The 19,982-nt window shown below is 46.2% G+C and overlaps 2 protein-coding genes across 10 annotated transcripts in view; one reads left to right on the top strand and one right to left on the bottom strand.

The window, feature by feature from the left end:
• Positions 1-1,963: 1,963 nt before the first annotated feature.
• Positions 1,964-4,780, top strand: SFT2D3 (SFT2 domain containing 3). Its single transcript, XM_005671832.4, has one exon. The coding sequence runs from the start codon at positions 1,995-1,997 to the stop codon at positions 2,652-2,654; it is 660 nt and encodes a 219-aa protein (XP_005671889.2). The 5' UTR covers positions 1,964-1,994; the 3' UTR covers positions 2,655-4,780.
• Positions 4,781-6,074: 1,294 nt separating this feature from the next.
• Positions 6,075-19,982, bottom strand: part of WDR33 (WD repeat domain 33) — a 119,213-nt gene continuing 105,305 nt past the window's right edge. Inside the window, exons 17-23 of one of the 9 annotated variants that reach the window (XR_014829004.1) lie at positions 19,119-19,227; positions 17,502-17,610; positions 15,265-15,703; positions 9,815-9,978; positions 9,632-9,724; positions 8,807-9,022; positions 6,075-6,718 (exon numbers count right to left, since the gene is read on the bottom strand). Coding sequence is in view for 4 of the 9 variants with exons in the window: in XM_021075457.2 (XP_020931116.1) it covers positions 6,489-6,718; positions 8,807-9,022; positions 9,632-9,724; positions 9,815-9,978; positions 15,265-15,703; positions 19,119-19,227 (1,251 nt within the window). In the remaining 5 variants the exon portion in view is untranslated. Of the gene's footprint in view, positions 6,719-8,806; positions 9,023-9,631; positions 9,725-9,814; positions 10,667-15,183; positions 15,704-17,501; positions 17,611-19,118; positions 19,558-19,982 lie in introns of all 9 variants that reach the window. The other 8 variants (XR_014829006.1, XR_014829007.1, XR_014829005.1 and 5 more) reach the window with 8 other exon arrangements.

The raw sequence follows: 19,982 nt of genomic DNA, 5'->3' as shown, positions 1-19,982 counted from the left end.
GGGGCCACACCTTCCTGGGTCCTCTGCCTCTGGTTTGTAGAAAAGCTTTAGCCTTCTAGGTTTTCCTTGAGTTTTAAAGGGCAAATTTTATCATAGAAGTGAGAAAATGAAAGAACAAAGGAAAGCAGTCAAGCAAGACAAAATAATAATAATTTATCCATAAAACAAAGTCAAGGACCATTAGTTCCTCCTCAAGGGCTATACACAATACCCTGAGCCATATCTTTGAGTGGTTTTGTGGGTAATAAAACCTCCATCAGCTGGAAAAAGTTAACTGCATGTTCACTACCAGCATGTAGACCCCAGACTGGTTGGAATCAGAAGGCTGATGACTGAGATTCCTAAAACATCACCCTGTTACCTCACCAACAACCATTCAGAGAAATGTGCATGAGCACAATCATGCAGCCAGTAACCCTCCCCTCACACTACCTTTAAAAATCCTTCCCTAAAAGCCTATACGGGGCGTTCCCATTGTGGCTCAGAGGGTTAAGAACCCAACTAGTACCCATGAGGATGCGGGTTCATAGGCTGACAGCTGCAGCTCCAACTCGACCCCTAGCCTGGAAACTTCCATGTGCTGCAGGTGCAGCCCTAGGAAAAAAGAAAAAAAAAATGAAACTGAATTGTACTGTTTCTTTTTTTTTTTTCTTGCTTTTGCTCTTTAGGGCTGTACCCTCCGCATATCCAAGATCCCAGGCTACGTGTCTATTCAGAGCTACAGATTCCGGCCTGCAACAGCACCACAGGATCCGAGCTGCATCTTCGTCCTACACCACAGCTCACAGCAACCAACCCACTGGGCAAGGTCAGGAACTGAACCTGCATCCTCACGGATACCAGTTGGATTCATTTCCGCTGAGCCATGACAAGAACTCCTGATTTGTACTGTTCCTGCAAGAAAGAAAAGAAAAGAGCAAAAGCAAAGAAAAAGCAAAGCCTCTTGGGTCAGGTCATCTGAGACACAGTGCTTGGTGCCCTGCAAAACACACTGCTCTTTCCTCCACCACAACACAGTGTCAGAGTGGCTTTGCTCATTGGACAAGTGGACCAGGTTTTGGTTCAGGAAAACAGACAATGTTATGGGAATTTAATGGGGAAAATTGGTTATACAGATAACAGACTGAAAATCCAGAGATAACAACAGCAGAAAGCCATTAATACCTACCTCTTCATATTGCACAAAGGAGTGTTGTTATCGGCTGGGGTCACCCAGGGGAAGCCAGTACCAGGTGGTAAGGCGCTAGTACAGCCAGACTCTGTAGACTGAGTTTCCCTTACCATTGGCTTTAGAGGCAGCCATCTCAGACCAGATGAGAGCAAGATCAGAATGACCTGACATGTCAGGAAACTGGGACCCAGAAATGTCAGGAACACAGAACGGTGGACAAGAAATACATGACATGCCGCTTGAAAGACTCAAAAATATTGCCAAGCCTCTGCTAAAATGCGAGAAAAGCAAATTGGTGGGGGTGGCCAGTTAACTCTTCAACTCTGTAGCTTTTCCAAAGAAATTACCTAAAGTCCTGCAGTGAGGTTTTTAAAAAGTTAAATTTATTAAGATAGAGGTTAGCGTAATTATAAGAAACACGTAAGTCTGGAGTAGCCTCCCCATTTCCCCCAAAGGCAACATCTTGGAAAAACTACTGCACATCTCAACAGGATACAGATATCCATTAGGTCAAGATACATTAAGTATCCCTCAAGTTCTTTCATAGCCGCACAGACTCACCCCCCCCCCCAACTTTTAATGCTTCCACGATTTATCCAGGACTTAAGGGCGCCTACACCGTACCAAAGACTGCCGAGTGCCGGCACAAGTGGAACCTCCAGAACTAGCTTCACAGTAGTCTGCTAAGACAGTAGATCCTCAGGCTCCGCCCCTTCCGTCATGGCCGACCAACAGCCGCTGGAGGGCCGAACCGTTTCCAACAGCAACTGAATAGAACCGGAAGCGGGCGGCAGTCCACCCCTCCCAGGAGCCGCTGTCCAAGATGGCGGACCTCCACCGCCAACTACAAGAGTATCTGGCGCAGGGGAAAGCGGGTGGGCAGGCGGCTGCTGAGCCACTGCTAGCCACGGAAGAGAAGGAGGAGCCCGAGGCGGGGGCCGGAGCGACGGGGGCGTGGTTGGGCCGCGCAGGCCTGCGTTGGACTTGGGCGCAGAGCCCTGCGGAGCCGGCGGCGGCGGCAGCAGGACCGACGTGCTTGCCAAGCCTGACGCGCACTCAGCGGCTGGTGGCGAGCGGGGTGTGCCTGCTAATGGCCGCGCTCTGCTTCGGCCTTGCTGCACTCTACGCGCCCGTGTTGCTGCTGCGCGCCCGCAAGTTCGCGCTGCTCTGGTCCCTGGGCTCGGTGCTGGCCCTAGCGGGCGGCATGATCCTGCGGGGCGGCGCTGCTTGCGAACGTTTGCTGCGCGGCGAGGAGGTGCCGTCGCGGCCGGCGCTGCTCTACGTGGCCGCGCTGGGAACTACGCTGTACGCGGCACTGGGTCTGCGCAGTACGTTGCTCACGGCGCTGGGCGCCTGCGCGCAGGTGGCCGCGCTGCTGGCTGGGCTCTGCGGACTGCTGCCCCGGGGCACAGGCACGGCGCTGCGCCTCACTCTTGGGCGCCTGGGCCCGGGCGCCGCCCTCGCCAAGGCGCTACCTGTGTGAGAGGCCTAGGGCCCGCGCCATCGGAAAGGACGCATCGTCTGCTCCGGGACTCGCTGTCGGGAGATCACGCCAAGCCAGCCACCGGGGCCCAGCGCCTGCCGAGCCGAGGACTGCAACCTCCGGTTCCCAGACCGCGCGGAGCAAATGCTCCTTGCCAGAGAATCTGTAAACGCTGAGCGGCTGTTAAAAACTGAGACTTGAGCAGTTTCGGAAGATCCTCGATTTCAGCGTTTTGTGCTATACTCGATAGCACGTGCTGTGAAAACCAGATTTTGTTCTTAAATTGGCGATACGCTGTGAAATATTTAATGAGAAATTGCTTTTATGTTAACCGTGGTCTTATATTACACGCAGTAAAAATTGCTCTTCAGTTTTAATTAGTACTGCCCTTAGTACTTTTCTTAGACTTCTTATTCGTTTTATCGTTTAAAACATCCAGTGTAGCAGTTTAGCTACAGTAAACTTGTTTTCTTTGGCTCTTGGAAATTTTTTTCTTTATTTTGCATTATGAGTGGATCCGTGAGTTCAACGCTGACTTTGGCTACTGGGACATTTTAAAAGTGCTTTAATTAAGATGATTTATCTCAGTTTCTTTTTTTTTTTCTTCATTTGGTGAAATGGTAAATATGGTGCTTTATAAAATTAAAGGAAAATTGGTTCTGTATTAGCTGATGGACCAAGAAGCATGGTTTCCAGTAAGGTGCATGTAAATGCTGAGAGGTCTATGGTCAGAACTGAGCTGGGGAACTCCTGGGAAACAAGATTAATTCTACGTCCAGAGTTTCTGTATTTGACGGAAACCATGGATTTTTGCAAGGTGTAATATTTTCATTCCTAATTTTATCTTTTTTTTTTTTTTTTTTTTTGTCTTTTTAGGGCCTCACCTCGGCATATGAAAGTTCGCAGGTTAGGGGTCGAGTTGGAGTTGCAGCTGCCAGCCTACACTGAAGCCACAGCAACAGGATCCCAGCCACTTGTCTGCCACGTACACCACTGCACCACAGCTCACAGCAACGCAGGATCCTTAACCCACTGAGCAAAGCTAGGGGTGGAACCCACATCCTCATGGAAACTTTAGTGGGGATTCCTCACAGCTGAGCCAAAATGGAAACTGCCTGATCTACTTTTTAACTATAGTTTATACTTTGTAATCATCTTAATGCAGTGTAAGATTCTTTGTATATCTAATTGCCAAATTTCCTTCATTTTAGGTTTAGCATGTTGGCCTAGAACCTTATTGCTTACCTTAATTTACTGCCAGAAAATGTAGGTTCAGTATTCTGGTGTGTCCAGAAAATTACATGTTTTGTCACTAGCTATATATTAACTAAGAAGTAAACTGTATTTAGAATTTTTAAGATTCTGTGCCAGTGGTTCTCAGTCCACATGAGAATTACTTGAAGAGCCAAAGCTCAGATCACTTCATTCAGAATCTCTGGGGTGGGAGCTGCACATCAGTATTTTTCTTAGAACTCTCCAGAGCTGATTCCTTTTTCAGCTAAAGTTGAGAATCACTTTTTTTGTACGTTGATTGCATGATTTGATATGTTTCCTGGGGCTGGATTCCAGTGTTGCCTAAAGAGGTTGTCGGGCAGTGATGGATCATTGCCTCTTCCTCCAGCTTCAATTTATATTCATAGGGCCTGATCAGTGTCCTAAGCCCTGCTCCAAGAAATGGACACTAAAGTGACCAACATCCACACTGTAGACTTACCCCTACCCCCCATATTCTCTAAGAGTGCTGCCTTGTTCCCCTATCAATAAATAGGATCACCTACCTCAAGAGGAACCAGGAAAGTGTTTGTAAAAGCAAATCCACTGTTTTCAGGGAGTAATACGGTTTTTTTACTATACCATTGGCCACTCTTAGTTAAGTCTGTTCTAGTTCTAAATTGATCCAGAATTTGGATGGCTGAAGATCTTACAGTGTTCAGCCCATCTTCATGTTGACGTTATTTTTAAAAAATTGTTTTCCCAGCATTTTCTCAAGAATTCACTGTTTGGGAGCCTAGCTTTTATAAAATTCAAAGCACAATGTATTGTATGTATTTTGACACTCATGCTTTAAGTGCGTATATATATTACAGACACCAAGTGTTTAATAAATATGATGTTTAGTTTTTTCAGTTTCTGTAAATGAATTCATTCTCAAAGTGTAATCTGGTTATCTGCTTATTGAGGTACTGTGTTTTTAAAGTTAAGCCTTAAAATATTAGGATAAACTTCCACATGAATCTCAGAAAAAAGAAGCCTAATCTCTATATGGGTTTGCTCTCTAGATCCTTTTTAGCTTAGTTGATTACAACTTCTTTTTAAGCTGTACCAGTGGAGGACAAAGACTATCGTGAGCCTCCTAAATGTGTGATTGAATCGAGGTGCTGATAAATTCTTTTAAATTGTAAAGTAAAGTGAAAATCACTTGTAGTCTCTAGGTTCTAACACCCTAAAAAAAGCAGTGTGTGTGTACATTTTTTCTGCAGAAATAACTTAGCTTTCACCATTTTCTAAATTAACAGAGAACCAGTTAAGAGTTTTTTATATACTCTCCCAACGACGTCAATATCCCTTCTTTTAAGCAACTGCTGACACTTTCCAGCACCACTAAATCTGTCAAGTAAACTTGTCTCCGATGCTAAACTGAAGCTGGCAGAGTAATGAGATGTTAGGGTGACCACAGGACTGTCTTTTGAATAATAAAAGCTTGCTTTCTTTTTTTTCTTTTTTAGGCTGCACCTATGGAATATATAGTTCCAAGGCCAGGAGTCAAATCAGAGCTGTAGCCGCCAGCCTATGCCATAGCCACAGCAACTCAGGATCAGAGCCGGGTCTTCGACTTAACACCACAGCTCACAGCAACTCGGGATCCTTAACTCACTGAGCGAGGCCAGGGATCGAACTACCTCATGGATACTAGTCAGGTTCGTTACTGCTGAGCCACAACAGGAACTCCAGTCCATTCCTTTTGTACTTAAAAACATTTTGTGAAATGACTTACAGTGTTCAAAGGATATGCAGTTGATTTCTGCAACTTCAAGTTCCTCTCATCAGAAAACGGCAATTCAAGTCTAAGGTGTGATAACTAGGAGATGCAGCCCAGAGAGACCCTACTTGGACTTCCAGAAGATTTTTTTTCTTCAATGTATAATTTTCCATCTGCCAGAGCAGGTCTAACTAATAAGGCTTTGAATCTACTTCAAACCATGTTATAGTTTCAAAGTATTTTTCACTTGACTACAAAAATGTGACAGAATGGCTGTATAAGAATTTGTTTAAAACCAAAAGTTCACAGATGAATTTGGATGACTTAGAGATTCCCATCACATATGCTCACAAATATAAGCAATAATTGTACACCCCTCAGTAGACCAGATGCAACAGAAACTAAGAGGTTTCTTAAGGCAAGCACTTGACAACTAGTTGTTTTCTGTTAATTCTTGCGTAAATCACATTCTGTATTCATACAAAAACAACTTAATGTTTTTTCTCTGACAAACTGTACATATAGAAACAAATTTCCAAATGGGACATGAACTTAAATTTGTGGAGGTGCTCCATGTCTCGTGACACTTTAAAAAAAAAAAAAGATTCCAGCTTTTATGTTCACAAACCCATGTGGGAGTCAGGGCAGTGAGGGTGGACAGACGAAGCAAGGCCGGCCACTCAGAGCCAGCAGCAGTCTCTTCACCTTGAAGACCTCGATAGGGGCTCCTGGGATTCAGCTGCCCCACAGAGTTCAGGGCTACATGGTGCAGGTTTCCTTTTGTTTCTCTTGGTAAGTCCACAAGAAGTTCTTAAATACTGTCCAGAGAGGCCTAGGGGTATTGACCCCCACCTCTACCGACCCCTTCCGCCCCCCCTTGAAGCGCCTCGCCTTGGCGGGCCAGAGTTCATGTTACTCCCTCTACCCCAGTTACTGCCACTCCGGCCCCCTCTAGAAGGGGTACCACTGCCTGGAGGACCCCCAAAAGGTTCATCTCTGTGGTATCCATCATGGTGATCTCCATCCAAGGAGCTGGAACGCCCAGACTTTGGCACTCTCTGAGAAGGTCCTGGGCCCCCTCGGCCTGAAACAAAACAGTGGTTTCACATGTGACTTGTTTTTAACTTCAGACTGTTAAATCAGTTAACTCCTAGTAGAAACTGTTACTCTATGGTGAAGGACAATGGGACACTACTGACGTGTGTGTGTGTGTGTGTGCTTTTTAGAGCCACACATGTGGAGGTTCTCAGGCTAGGGGACAAATTGGAGTGCAGTTACTGGCCTGGGCCACAGCCACACGGGATCCGAGCCCCGTCTGTGACCACAGCTCATGGCAACACTGGATCCTTATGCCACTGAGCGAGGCCAGGGATCAAACCCATATCCTCAGGCATACTAGTCGGATTCATTACCACTGAGCCACAATGGGAACTCCCCACTACCGACTTTTTTTTTAAAAAGCAGAGTTCTGAGGACATTAGCATGGCACTCAGAGCACTGAACCATATGCCTCCACTTTTCTGGACCACTATCATTTCTGTTCTGGCTGGTGGCCATGCCCCTTAGCATCAACTAGATGCATGCTCCCCAAGGCTGAGAAGGAGATGATGGGAAGCCAAGAGATAAGCAGGGAGAACCTTCTGAAGGTCACTGCCATACTGGACCTCGCCTACCATCTACGAGAAGTTTATCTTCATCCTCCTATGCCACCATGGGTATTCCAGGGGGAGGTTTGAAAAGCAGTGACTTAACATTGGAAGCAACCAAGAAATGCAAACTGTTGATGGTGGTAACACAAATGCTCTAACCAGGAGAAGTGTTGTTATGATTATTCCACAATTATATAGCACTTTTAATTTCCCTTTAAAGAAATAAAATACCTCTTGAAAAACAAAAGCACAAAAACAATAGCTTTTAGAATTATTTCTCCTAGAGATAGTTTTGCCTGTTCCAGTCTTGGATGCACAAACCTCTAGGCATCTTTAAAACTCTGGCTTTTAAAATTTTTGTTTTGAGATGGCAGGATTTGGTTACATCTCCCATAATACATTATCAGAACACTACTGGCTACTCTGCCTTAAATTTGTGAACAAATTTGAATCCAGTTAAGACACAGAAATGAGGAAAGCTAACCAAAGGAATGGTTTGGGCTTCTTACAAACCTCAGCCTTAGGCCCACCTGACGGCACCCCAGGCATAGAAGCTGTCAGCTAGGGTATCATTTCCATGCCAGCCATGTTGCCTCAGCCTGGGACCTACAAGGGTGCCCTGAGTGGCCATACTCACCAGCAACAAAATTTGTGCCAGGGTGGGAAGAGGTACCAGTGACATGAGGTGATTTCTGAGGGCTTTGCACTGAGAACCAAACCATCAAGAACCAAAAGCCTGACTATGTAGAGAAGAAATGGCAACACGAGGCAGGTGAACTGGGGAGTGGAGCACAGGTGGGGCACTCAGGCAATCTCACCAGCAGCCTGCAAAGTACACCACACTGTGCGACTGGCCAGCCTATCCTGAGACCACAGCTATAGTTGGCACTTGATGGCTATTGCTCCTGGCTAAAAGTCAGCGCTGCCTCCAAAATACAGATCCAAAGTTTCAAGTTGTGGAAATAATCCATTATCCTCCTGAAAAAATAGTCCTTCCAGACCATATTCCCCAGTCTTTGGACTCTGGGCACAAGCAGAGTTCTTCCTGGGCCGAGAATGAAGAAAAAACATAGAACCTGAGAGAGGACAATTCTTCCTGCCACTGAGGGCTCAGAGCAGCCATCAGCAGAGAGCACACTTGCTAATTAGAGCAAGAGTCACACAGAAAGTACAATGAACAGAGAAACTGCTGGGACAACCTGAAAAAGAGCTGAGTGGAAAACATGAGCAAACCTGGGACTGCCAGAAGCAAATGGAGGAGACCTGCACAGGGGCTGAGCATGCGGTCACCCAGGGAGAGTGCCGCCTGGCTGCCCCGAATTTGGGAACCTGCACCTTTGCAGCCTAGGCCCTGGAGGGCCGAGTGGAGAAAGGACCCTCATTATCCCAGTGAGGGACAGGCAGAACAGGCACACCCTGGGATGGAACTGGCCAGGAGATGAGGCTTCCCGGGACCCCCACAGCCTTCTAGGCAGGGCAGTGGTACCCACAGCTCCTGAACCGTAATCACCAGCCTCAATTACCTTTGCCTCCTCGGTCCTCAGAAGGACCCCCTGGGGCTTCCATTTCTCTATGCTCAGAGGTTCCTGGCCCGTCATGCCAGGGGCGCTTTCGGGGTGGTAGGGATGCCATGTCCATGCCTTGGAGAGAAGAGGACCGCTCTCTGCCAGCTGGGGAATGACCATCGTGAGGGGGGTGATCAGGGCGGGGAGCGTCACGGAAATGTTCATGACCTGGCCCTAAAATAGGAAACACAGGTCCACAAGGCTAAGAATCTGACATTCTTGTTATATTAAAGTACAATGTGACCACAAGCAGACAAATTATACTACTGAGAAGTAGCAACTTGCAAACCAATATTCACTCAGGCAAGAAACATTCTCTGAATACCCACCATAGGCCAGTCACATCAAGAGAACACAAAAGAGGCGGAGATTAGAAATCAACATGCCTCCTAAAACAAGAGGAGCCAGGTGAGGTCCAGAAGAGGGTTTCCCAGACTTCTAGTTTCAGAATGTCTTTACATTCTTAAAAATTACTGAGGACCCCAAAGAGATATCATTTACAAGAGTCCTAACAACATTTGCCATATTAGGAATTAAGGCTGAAAAAAAACTTCAATTCATTTAACTCTATTTTCCAAAAACAAAATAATTTACTGAAAAGGGTGGTAGTTAAACAAATCCCTTTAGTGTCTGGGTCAAGAAGAGAAAACTGGCTTCTCCCATCTGCTTCCACGATCAGTCCACATTGGGCTAAAGATATGAAGACAAGCCAGGGGTCCCCTGGGAGAGCCTCAGACCACACTGTATGAGTTGCCCTGGGCTACAAGCAACTCTGCTCCTTACCTGACTCTCTATTTCCATCCCAGGAGTCTGGTTTCCGTCCTCCTTCAAACCGAGGGAACTCATCAGGAGTGGGCAGTAAGCCCTTCCTTCCTCCTACACAACAGAACAGACTATTTCAGGTGTGTTCACAGTAACCTAACTCTCCGCCCCTCTTCCCCCCCAGACCTGGGGCCCTCAACTCACCTCGAGGGGTACCCCGACCTCGACCTCTGAGATCTCTTCCTCGGGCTGCTTCATCAGCAGCATCAAAACTCTCCTCTGGTCCAAAGTCTTCAGGACCGGGAAAACCATCCCTTCCTCTGGGGGGAGCGCGGCCCTCATGTCTTGGGGGGGCTCCTCGTCTGAAGCTGTTAAGGGAAAGCAGCAGAATATTCACCTAATGGAATACTTGGTAGCTCTAAGTTCAGGTTTCAAAGAGGCATAATGATACAATGTTAAATGGGAAAAAAAAACAAACTAAAATTAAGTATTTTTTAAAGTACCCATTTTACAATCCCAATGTGACAGGCAAAAACAGGCAGAAAGGAAATGTATCAGAACGTAGGGTTGTTTTAACTTTCTTTAGGCTTTTAGCAATAACTGTGGTGAGAATTCTAAGTGCTTGTATCATGCCAAGTGCTTTACATGTATTATTTCATTTCATTTTATCCTCACAACCACCATATGAAACACACTATTAACTGTCTCAGCCATGATTTCGCTAAGGCTCAGAGAGCTTGTCGTTTATTTAAGGACATACAGAAGTGTTGGGATTTGAACTCAGCAGGTCTTGACACCCAGCCCAGGCTCCTTACCACTGCCTCACACATACTTTTCATATTACCATTTACATTTCTCTTTTTTTCTTGTCTTTTGTCTTTTTAGGGTCACGCCGAGGCATATGGAGTTTTCCAGGCTAGGGGGTGAGTCGGAGCTATAGCTGCCAGCCTACACCACAGCCACAGCAATGTGGGATCTGAGCCGTGTCTGGGACCTACACCACAGCTCATGGCAACGCCAGATCCTTAACCCACTGAGCGAGGGCAGGGATAGAATCTGCATCTTCACAGATATTAGTTGGGTTTGTTAACCACTGAGCCATGACAGGAACTTCATATTACCATTTACTTTTTTTTAACAAACATCCATGATTTATATAATCAGAAAAAAGAGGGGCACAGATCCATGCCTGCCAACTGTACTTGACTTGCTTGGGGACACCCACTCTGCCATCTGCCCCGGCCCACAACCTCTACTCAGGGGCAGACCTGGTTGCCAAGAACTGCACCAATGGCACCACCCCACAGCTGACTGGTATACAGGTAGGCAGCTGACTGACAGGTAACCCACCCGCTGGCAAGCTGATAACCTGGTGCCTGGGCTGCTGGACAATTTCACTGTCCCTTAGGAGTTCTGGAACTTGGAAACTAAGTTGTCCAAGGGGGTTACTGAAGCAAGACCATTATGAGGGGCACTGGAGCTTGAGCAGCAGCCTGTGGGGAAGCAGAGAAAGGGGCCTGCCAGCACGAAAGGTGCATGAGCACCCGAGAGGCCACGGAAATGGGGGCCCGTCTGCATGAACTGCCTGCCTGTAGCTTCCTCTCTAGCCAGGCCTTCTGCTTTTTTTCCTGAGTTTCCAATCAGTTATCTTTTACTCCAACATTTTATTTTGAAAACTTTCAAATTTACAGTAAAGATGCAGCCCTAAAAAGCACATAAATAAATAACATGTAGTAGTATTTAATACATAGAACACTTTGAATTTCTCCAATTGTCCTCAAAATGTCCTCTACAGTTGTCTTTATAGATTTCAATCATGATCACACACTATTATTCAATGGTCATTTCTTTGGTCTACTTCACTCTATGATAGTTCCCCTCCTATGTGCTTTATCTTTCATGACCTTGACATTTTTTTTTTGCTTTTTAGGACTGCACCGGCCACATAAGGAAGTTCCCAGGCCCCAGGCCAGGGGTCTAATCGGAGCTACAGTTGCCGGCCTATGCCACAGCCAAGCAACACAGGATCCGAGCCATGAATGCGACCTACACCACAGCTCATGGCAATGTGGATCCTTAACCCACTGAGCAAGGCCAGGGATCGAACCCACAACCACATGGTTCCTAGTTGGATTGTTTCCACTGCGCCACAATGGGAACTCCCCAACCTTGACATTTTTTTTGAAGGGTCCATCCAGATGTTTCATAGAATGTTCCACAATTTAAATTTATTTGTTTCCTCATGATTAGATTCAGGTAAAACATCTTTGGCAAAAACTTCTTATATACCTTCACAGTGATGCCAGCCTGCCTCATTATTTATGAGGTAAAAGTGGCATGGCAATCAAATTTCATTGTTGCAAAGGTACATTTTTTTCTTTGCAATTAAGTAATCTGTGGGGTGACACTTTGGTATTATGAGACTATCCTGATTCTCCACAATCTTTTGCTCAGTGGCTTTTAGCATCTACGGATGATCCTTGTCTGAATCAATTATGGCACTGATTGCTTAAAAGAAATAATACTGCTAATTCTACTCCTCCTCTTCCATTTATAACTCAGTGATTTACTGCAAAAAGAGCTTTTCCTTTTTCACTTCACCATTCCAGCCATCTAGCCATCTTTTCATATCTTTCTTGTCCTGAGGTAATTTAATGAGCCATGCTCCTGCAAGCAAAGGGGGTGTTCCCCCAGATGCTGGCTGAAATAAACACCTAAGGTGAGGGTAGAACTGACAGGTGGAGATGAGTGAAGCACTATTACCCTGAGACAGATTCAGGGAAGAACCCTTCAAAACATCAGGACTCTTTTCTTGCCCATGCATCCGTCATACAACTGCCCTAGCTACAAATGGACGGGGGGATCTAATGTTTGTGTACCCCCTTCTCCCCTGCAAAATTCCTATGCTGAAGCCCTATCTCCCAAAGTGGTTTTAGAAATGGGCCTTTGGGAGTTCCCGTCGTGGCGCAGTGGTTAATGAATCTGACTAGGAACCATGAGGTTGCGGGTTCGGTCCCTGCCCTTGCTCAGTGGGTTAACGATCCGGCGTTGCCGTGAGCCGTGGTGTAGGTTGCAGACGCGGCTCGGATCCCGAGTTGCTGTGGCTCTGGCGTAGGCCGGTGGCTACAGCTCCGATTCGACCCCTAGCCTGGGAACCTCCATATGCCGCGGAAGCGGCCCAAGAAATAGCAACGACAACAACAACAACAAAAAAGACAAAAAGACAAAAAAAAAAAAAAAAAAAAAAAAAGAAAAAGAAATGGGCCTTTGAGAGTTCAAGAGTTTGATGAGGTTCTGCAGGTGGGGCCCCATGATGGGATTAGTGCCCTTATAGAGACACCAGTGACAGCCTGCTTACTCTCTCTTCCCTATATGCAAGGGCAACGGGAGAAGGTGGCTATCTGCAAGCCAGGAAGAGAAGTCTCACCAGAAACATACCCTGCTAGACCCTGATCTGGAACCTCCAGCATTTAGTACTGTGAGAAAATTGATTTCTTTTGTTTAAGGGCCATACTCCATGGTATTTGTTATGGCAGCCCAAGCTAAGTGGTGCACCTCCTGATGAATGAGCCCTCTCAAATGCATCTCCCCCTTTAACAGATTCATTTACCCAACAGTTACTGAGCACCTATGGTGTCACTACTACTGCTCTAAGTGCTAAGGATTTGCCCTCAGGAAGCTGTCATGCTTCTGGGAGATACAAGTAATACAGAAATAAACACATCACTTAATGTCAAGCAGTGCTAAGTACTATGAAGAAATATAATGCAGGGTAAAAGGTACAGCAGGAGGGGAGAGCTAAGTGGAGTGAGCCACAACCATCTAGGAGGCTGTGCTCCAGCAGAGGAAAGAGCAAGCAAAATGGGAACAGGACATGGTGGGCATATTTGAAGAGAAGTTGCAAACAGCACAAGAGTCTAGGCATCAGTCTGACACTGACAGATGAAATGTAACACAAACTGAAGCACAGTAAAATCTGAAACTTTGGACAAGATGCAGAGGTTCAAGAAATCAAAGTTATGTTGATGCCAAAGCCAGTGGAAATGAGGCTCCTGTAGACATAAAAAGCCATTTCAAGGAGTGAATATGAGGATATCAGTAAGAGAACTCTTAAAATCTCTTTATTAAAAACTCCGGAGTTCCCGTCGTGGCGCAGTGGTTAACGAATCCAACTAGGAACCATGAGGCTGCGGGTTCGGTCCCTGCCCTTGCTCAGTGGGTTAACGATCCGGCGTTGCCGTGAGCTGTGGTATAGACCGGGGCTACAGCTCCGATTTGACCCCTAGCCTGGGAACCTCCATATGCCTCGGGAGCGGCCCAAAGAAATAGCAAAAAGGCAAAAAAAAAAAAAACTTCCCTCTCCAGAGTTCCCGTTGTGGCTTAGCAGGTTAAGAATCTAACTAGTATCCATGAGGTTGCAGGTTCAATCCCTGACCTCACTCACTGGGTTAAGGATCCAGCGCAGGTTGCAGATGTGGCTTGGATCTAGTGTTGCTGAGGCTGTAGGGTGGGCTGGCAGCTGCAGCTCCAATCGACCCCCATCCTGGGAATTCCCATATGCCAAAGGTTCAGCTGTAAAAGGAAAAACAAACAAACAAAAAAACCCTGACAGCTTCTCCTCTTAACCTCTGTCTTTCACCCTCCCTGGCCATACTGTCAGCCACTCTTTTCTAACACACCCCATGAGAATGGAGAGTGCCAACCCTTAACTCAAATACCTGCTAGCAACAGCAGTAAGAACTGTGATGGGAAAAGACATGGGAGAGATGACTGGGGCAGTCAGGGCAGGAGTGCAGAACAGCACAGTATGGGCACCGCAGGCGGCTAGCCCAGGCCTGCAGCTGCTCTCACACTTAGCACCCGTGGGCCTTCCAAAGTCAAGGAACCACTCTGGCTCTCAGTGTCATCCCTGCTCTATAAATGCTGACAGTTAACACCTACCTCACAATTCACCGAAGTAACATCAATTATTATCATCATTGATTATTCTGAGCCTTACTTGAGATTTCACCAATTATCTTTTTTTTCTCCTTACTTCCTTTATTTCATTTCTTAGGTGTTCAAAACTAACCTCGACCTAATTTGAGTTTAACAGCAAGATTATTTTTCAGTTTGACTGGGTTTTGTTAAGATCTTTAGGCAAGTACACACAAACTATCTATCTAAGCAATTCCTTTATTTTCCATCTAGAGATTTGGCTCATATTTCATCATTCCAAACAAGGGAACCTGGGGATTTCTAACCAAATCCAAGAACCTTTATAGTAGACTGCTCCTCCTATCTATTTAAAAGAACCAAAAAATTAACAAAAAGAAGAATGTTTCTCAGAGTTCCCTTGTGGCATGGCGGGTTAAGGATCCAGGGTCGTCACTGCTGTGGCTCGGGTTCAATCTCTGGCCCAAAAACTTCCACATGCCATGGGTGTGGCCAAAAAAAAAAAAAAAAGAGCAAAGAAAAAGATAAAGATTTCTAAGTTGTAGAGACAAAAAAGAACCATATAACAGGTGGTATTTGAGTATATATATAAATACACAAATATATATAAAATACAAAACTTATCGAGGGTAGGGTACTCTCTCCCCAAGTGAAAGAGGAATGAGACTTTTGTAGAGCTCCAGGGAAGAAGAAATGGACCCACAGAATATCTATCCCACCTTTCTTCTCTGCGCCCTCGAAAACGTGGGTCTTCAGGATCCCGAGGGAAGCGTTCGTCTCCAGGTCTGCGGCTTTCCCAGGCCCCTGGAGGGCCCCGGGCCGCACCCCGGCCATCGCCATCACTGAACTCCCTGTGATCAGGAGGAAACGGAGGCCCGGGGCCCCCCCGCCTCCACTTCTCTTCTTGTGGTAAAGGTCCTCCTCGCCCTTCAAATTCACGTAACCGGTGGCCAAAGCGCTTATCGGGGTGGAAGTCATCAGGTCTGCTGAAGTCGTCAGGGAAGTCAGGGTGAGGGCCGCGCCTGTCGGGGGGCCCCCTGCAGTCCTGGGCGCCCCGGAAAGGCCCCCTCTCGGGCCCATGTTCAGGCCCACCGCTCTGCTCGTGCCGCCTCTCTGACATTGGGCCCATGTGATGGTTTGGAGGGCCTCGGGAGTCACCTGAAGGAAATAAAACTGATTTTGACCTTGTCTTCCAGGAATCCTGCCGGTATAGGTCTGATTCTCAGCATCTTAAAATTTTCGAATGCATTCTTTTATTGCAAATGTTTTCCCTCCCTGGTTCCCAGCATACTTTGGAGACAAATGTCCCTAAAGCTGATATTATATCATGAGAAAAGCAAAGGTTTGAGGGTAGGATTTCAACTTCCTCAGTCACTAGCTAAGCAACTTGACCCAGAGGAAACCTGGCTGCTGTGAAGATTCACTTAAAAAACACAGGAGCCTCACAGGCATAAGAATAAGCCTCCCTTCCTACCTTCATTCCTTAGTGATTCTGTTGGACCAGCCTGCTCCACCCCCCCCCCACCCCCGCCCCCGGAGAAGGCAGCAGGGAAATCAGGCTCAAGGCTGGGAAGCCCAGCACAAAGAACTTGCTGTTTGGAAAAGCCTGCAGAGCCCACCACTGGGTCACTGGGACCACACCACACTGCATTCGTGTCACTCCTCAAGTCCTAGGTTCATTTAACTTGATTGGTTAACTCATACTTTGATACTTAACAAAATCCTCTGTAAGGTACATGGGCCTCTCCAGTGACTGCCTGTGACCAAAGCTTCACCATCCTTCAGTTTCAGGTTTTGTATAAACACTTTCTCTGACCCTCTCTATGAATGATCTCCCTCATCGATAATATTACCGCCATTCTTTGCCAGTAACATTTGGAAGTCTATTAAAGTTTTTTTTTGTTGTTGGTTTGTTTTTGTTTTTTTGTCTTTCATTTTCTAGGGCCGCACCTGCGGTATGTGGAGATTCCCAGCCTAGGGGTCTAATTGCAGCTATAGCCACCGGCCTACACCAGAGCCACAGCAATGCCAGATCCGAGCCATGTCTGCGACCTACACCATTGCTCACGGCAATGCTGGATCGTTAACCCACTAGGCAAGGCCAGGGATCGAACCTGCAACCTCAGGGCTCCTAGTCGGATTCGTTGAGCCATTGAGCCATTACGGGAACTCCTTAAAGAATTTTTTTAAAAATATTTTATCTGTAATATATTCAAAGTTCAGACTGAAAATGAACAGAGGCCAAGTCCATCTAGTTCATCCCCTACAGCTTTGAAGAGATTTACTTTCCTGGCTACTGATTACTGCAGCCATCGTAAATGTACACCTGTTTTCTGTCAATATACAATTTAAATCAAATATTTTTAAAAAGTAGATAGCAAAGGGACACTCTTGCTTCTAAAACAACTGACTTGTAGAAATGAAATTTCTCTACTTGCCCAGCCCATGCCTTTTACTGCTTTTCCTCAGCAAAAAGGATGACCTTCCTTTCCTTACATCACAGTCAGCCACAATTCTTACCCTTCCAATGCCCTTCCTCTTTCATTTTTATTCATTTCCCTTGGCCATTTCAATTTCTCCTCACCATTCAACATGTCTAAAAAACTTGGAAATCTCAGTATAAAAATACATATTAGAAGGACTTTCTCGTTCTCTTAAGCTTTTCCTGTTCCTTCTGCTTTCTCTCCCTTCAATTAACCCATTCCTCAGCATGCTGAGGAAAGCGCCTTCTATGCTGCCTCTTGGTAAACGCCCCCTCACTTCTCAGTATGTTCCTGCAGCTCATGGTGCCTTCTCTACCTTCATGTTGCTTGGACTTGTTGTGACCTCAGACAGAGCAGTCCTTCGACCTGAGGAAGCTGAACACATTCCATTCAGACTTACCTATGAATAATAATCCTCCCATTACCTCTATCTGCTTAAAAGTACCCTGGCTCCTCCAAGGAAAGAAACCCACCACTACAAATTAGAAGGGATGTGGCCCCCGGTGATGGGGCGGCGGCGCTGGTTAATCCAGTAGGGGATGGCAGGGCCACTTTCTCGGCTCTCCCTTCTCCCTTTGGTCCCTGGGAGGAGAAAGAGAGGAGGAAGAGAAAGAGAGAGAGAGGTAAAGAGAAAAAGGGGAAGAGCAAGGAGGAGAGGGAAGGAGGTGGAGACAGACACAGGTGGGGGAGAGGGAGAGAGGCAGGCTCTCAGTTCGCTGGTGGCTGTACCTTGTAGGTAACAGACTTCTTTTCTTAGGGTCCCCACAGCCAAAGATTGGTTCTTGATGCTTTCTTTCTCTTTTTTCCCTGTCCATACAATGAAACTAAACATTCTCCTAATTCCTGTACCTCTCCCTTTCCTACCTCTGATAAATTCAAGACTAAGCTTTAAATTCCCAAAGTCCTCAGGCTGCAAATACTGACCAGGACTTCTGTTAATCTGATCAAATGGGGGTAAAAAACCTAACATGTACCACAAGGCGCTGTGAGCTTAGGCAATTAAGTTACAAGGGATTGGAGTTCCCATCATGGCTCAGCGGTAATGAACCTGACCAGTATCCATGAGGACTCGGGTTCGATCCCTGGCCTCTCTCTGGCGTTGCCACAAGCTGCAGCACAGGTTGCAGATACAGTGTTGCTATTGCTGTGGTATAAGCCAGCAGCTACAGTTCTGATTTGACCCCTAGCCTGGGAACATCCATATGCCATAGCTGTGGCCCTAAAAAGATTTTTTTTTTTTTAAAGTTACGAAGGGTGGAGTTCTTTGCAGTGCCATCCCCACAATACTCCTGGTTCTCTAGTTTACGTCTTCCCATGAAAAGGTCCACAGTCCCTCACAGTCCCATCCTCAAACTCTCCTCTCCATCCAACAGCTGCCCCTACTCACTTCTGCCCCAGTTCTTCCTGCAGATTTGTGAGCACTGAATGCCTCAGCAAAACGAGGGAGTGGGGCTCTGGCATGTGCCCTCTTTCAACTCTTAAGGGTGATTCTTAACTTCCAAATAGCCTCACATCTCACAATGACAATCCTCAACTCTGTGCTTTTCATAGTATCAACAATCAGGCAAAAACATTCATAGTATCAACAATCAGGCAAAAACACATTGGTACATGGCTTTCTTCTTTGCAAAGGGTGCAGAACAATGTAACCAGCTAAAGAATTCAATATATGACACAATTTGAAGGGAGAAAGGAGGCAATATTAAAAACACTATTAATTCTTTATCCCATCAAAATCTTAGAAACTGTTGAGCTCTCTGTACTTGCATTCAATTAGCACAGGAACCACTCCCATTCCCAGGAGATAGACAAGGCGGCCTGTGGCACAGGCCCTGCTCCTGGGGACTGTCCAAGCGGTTATGCCGCCCACTTCTGGTAGAGAGGAGCTATTTCCTCTGGGCAGCGTTTTGGCTATAACTGAAGCACATCTAAGAAAGCAACCTAAGATAAAGCTATTACCTGAGTTGACTCTGCTCTTGTTTTTCCTAGAGGTTCATGTGACCATTCTATCAGTTACTTACCAATAAAACTATTGTAAGATTTACCCAAAGAAGGAATATAACCTCTTATTCAGCCGAGCAGATATTTACCTTTGTTAGGGCCAGGTCCTTGTCCAGGGTTAAGAGGGGGGATGCGACCTTGTGCTCCCTGCTGCCCTAGGCCTGGTATCAGGGGTGGGGGGCCTGCGTTCTGTCCTTCCTGAAAAGATGTTTTTAAAGCGGGGGTGTGAAAACAAAGGCTTGTGCTTCATGAACAGCAATTTTATCATAATGTGACAAGATAAAAACACTAGGTTGCCCCAAAACTTTCAGCAATAAATACATAGCTAGTGACATTATAGCAAAATTGTCCTTAAATTGAGGGAAAGGGGGAGTTCCCACTGTGGTGCAGCCAAAACAAATCCAACTAGTATCCATGAGGATGTAAGTTCAATCTCTGGCCTCGCTCAGTGGGTTAAGGATCTGGCATTGCCGTGAGCTGTGGTATAGGCCTGCAGCCGTAGCTCTGATTCGACCCCTAGCCTGGGAACTCCCATATGCTGCAGGTGCAGCCCTAAAATTGCAAAAAGGAAAAAAAAAAAAAAAAAAAAAAGAGGGAAAGGAGATACTCCTCCGACCATAATAAAAGGATATACTTATATTTTAAACCTACTGACAGGTTTTTATTTAAAGCTAGATCTTTACTTATAATGCCAAATGAGAACCTCAATAGAAAGTTGGAAATCATAACATAAAAACCACAACACTCTGCACAGAGGAGGAACTTCTGGCAAAAGTAAAGACCTAGGAGTTCCCGTTGTGGCGCAGTGGTTAACGAATCCGACTAGGAACCATGAGGTTGAGGGTTCCGTCCCTGCCCTTGCTCAGTGGGTTAAGGATCTGGCGTTGCCATGAGCTGTGGTGTAGGTTGCAGATGTGGCTCGGATCTCGCGTTGCTGTGGCTCTGGCATAGGC

This window comes from Sus scrofa, chromosome 15 (genome assembly GCF_054392235.1).
Source record: "Sus scrofa isolate SSC_HxYL_T2T_F1_AM1 chromosome 15, Sscrofa_HxYL_maternal_Yorkshire_Landrace_v2.0, whole genome shotgun sequence".
NCBI lineage: Eukaryota > Metazoa > Chordata > Mammalia > Artiodactyla > Suidae > Sus > Sus scrofa.
Note: the sequence above shows the minus strand (reverse complement) of the source record. Positions and strands in the feature narration are given on the sequence as shown.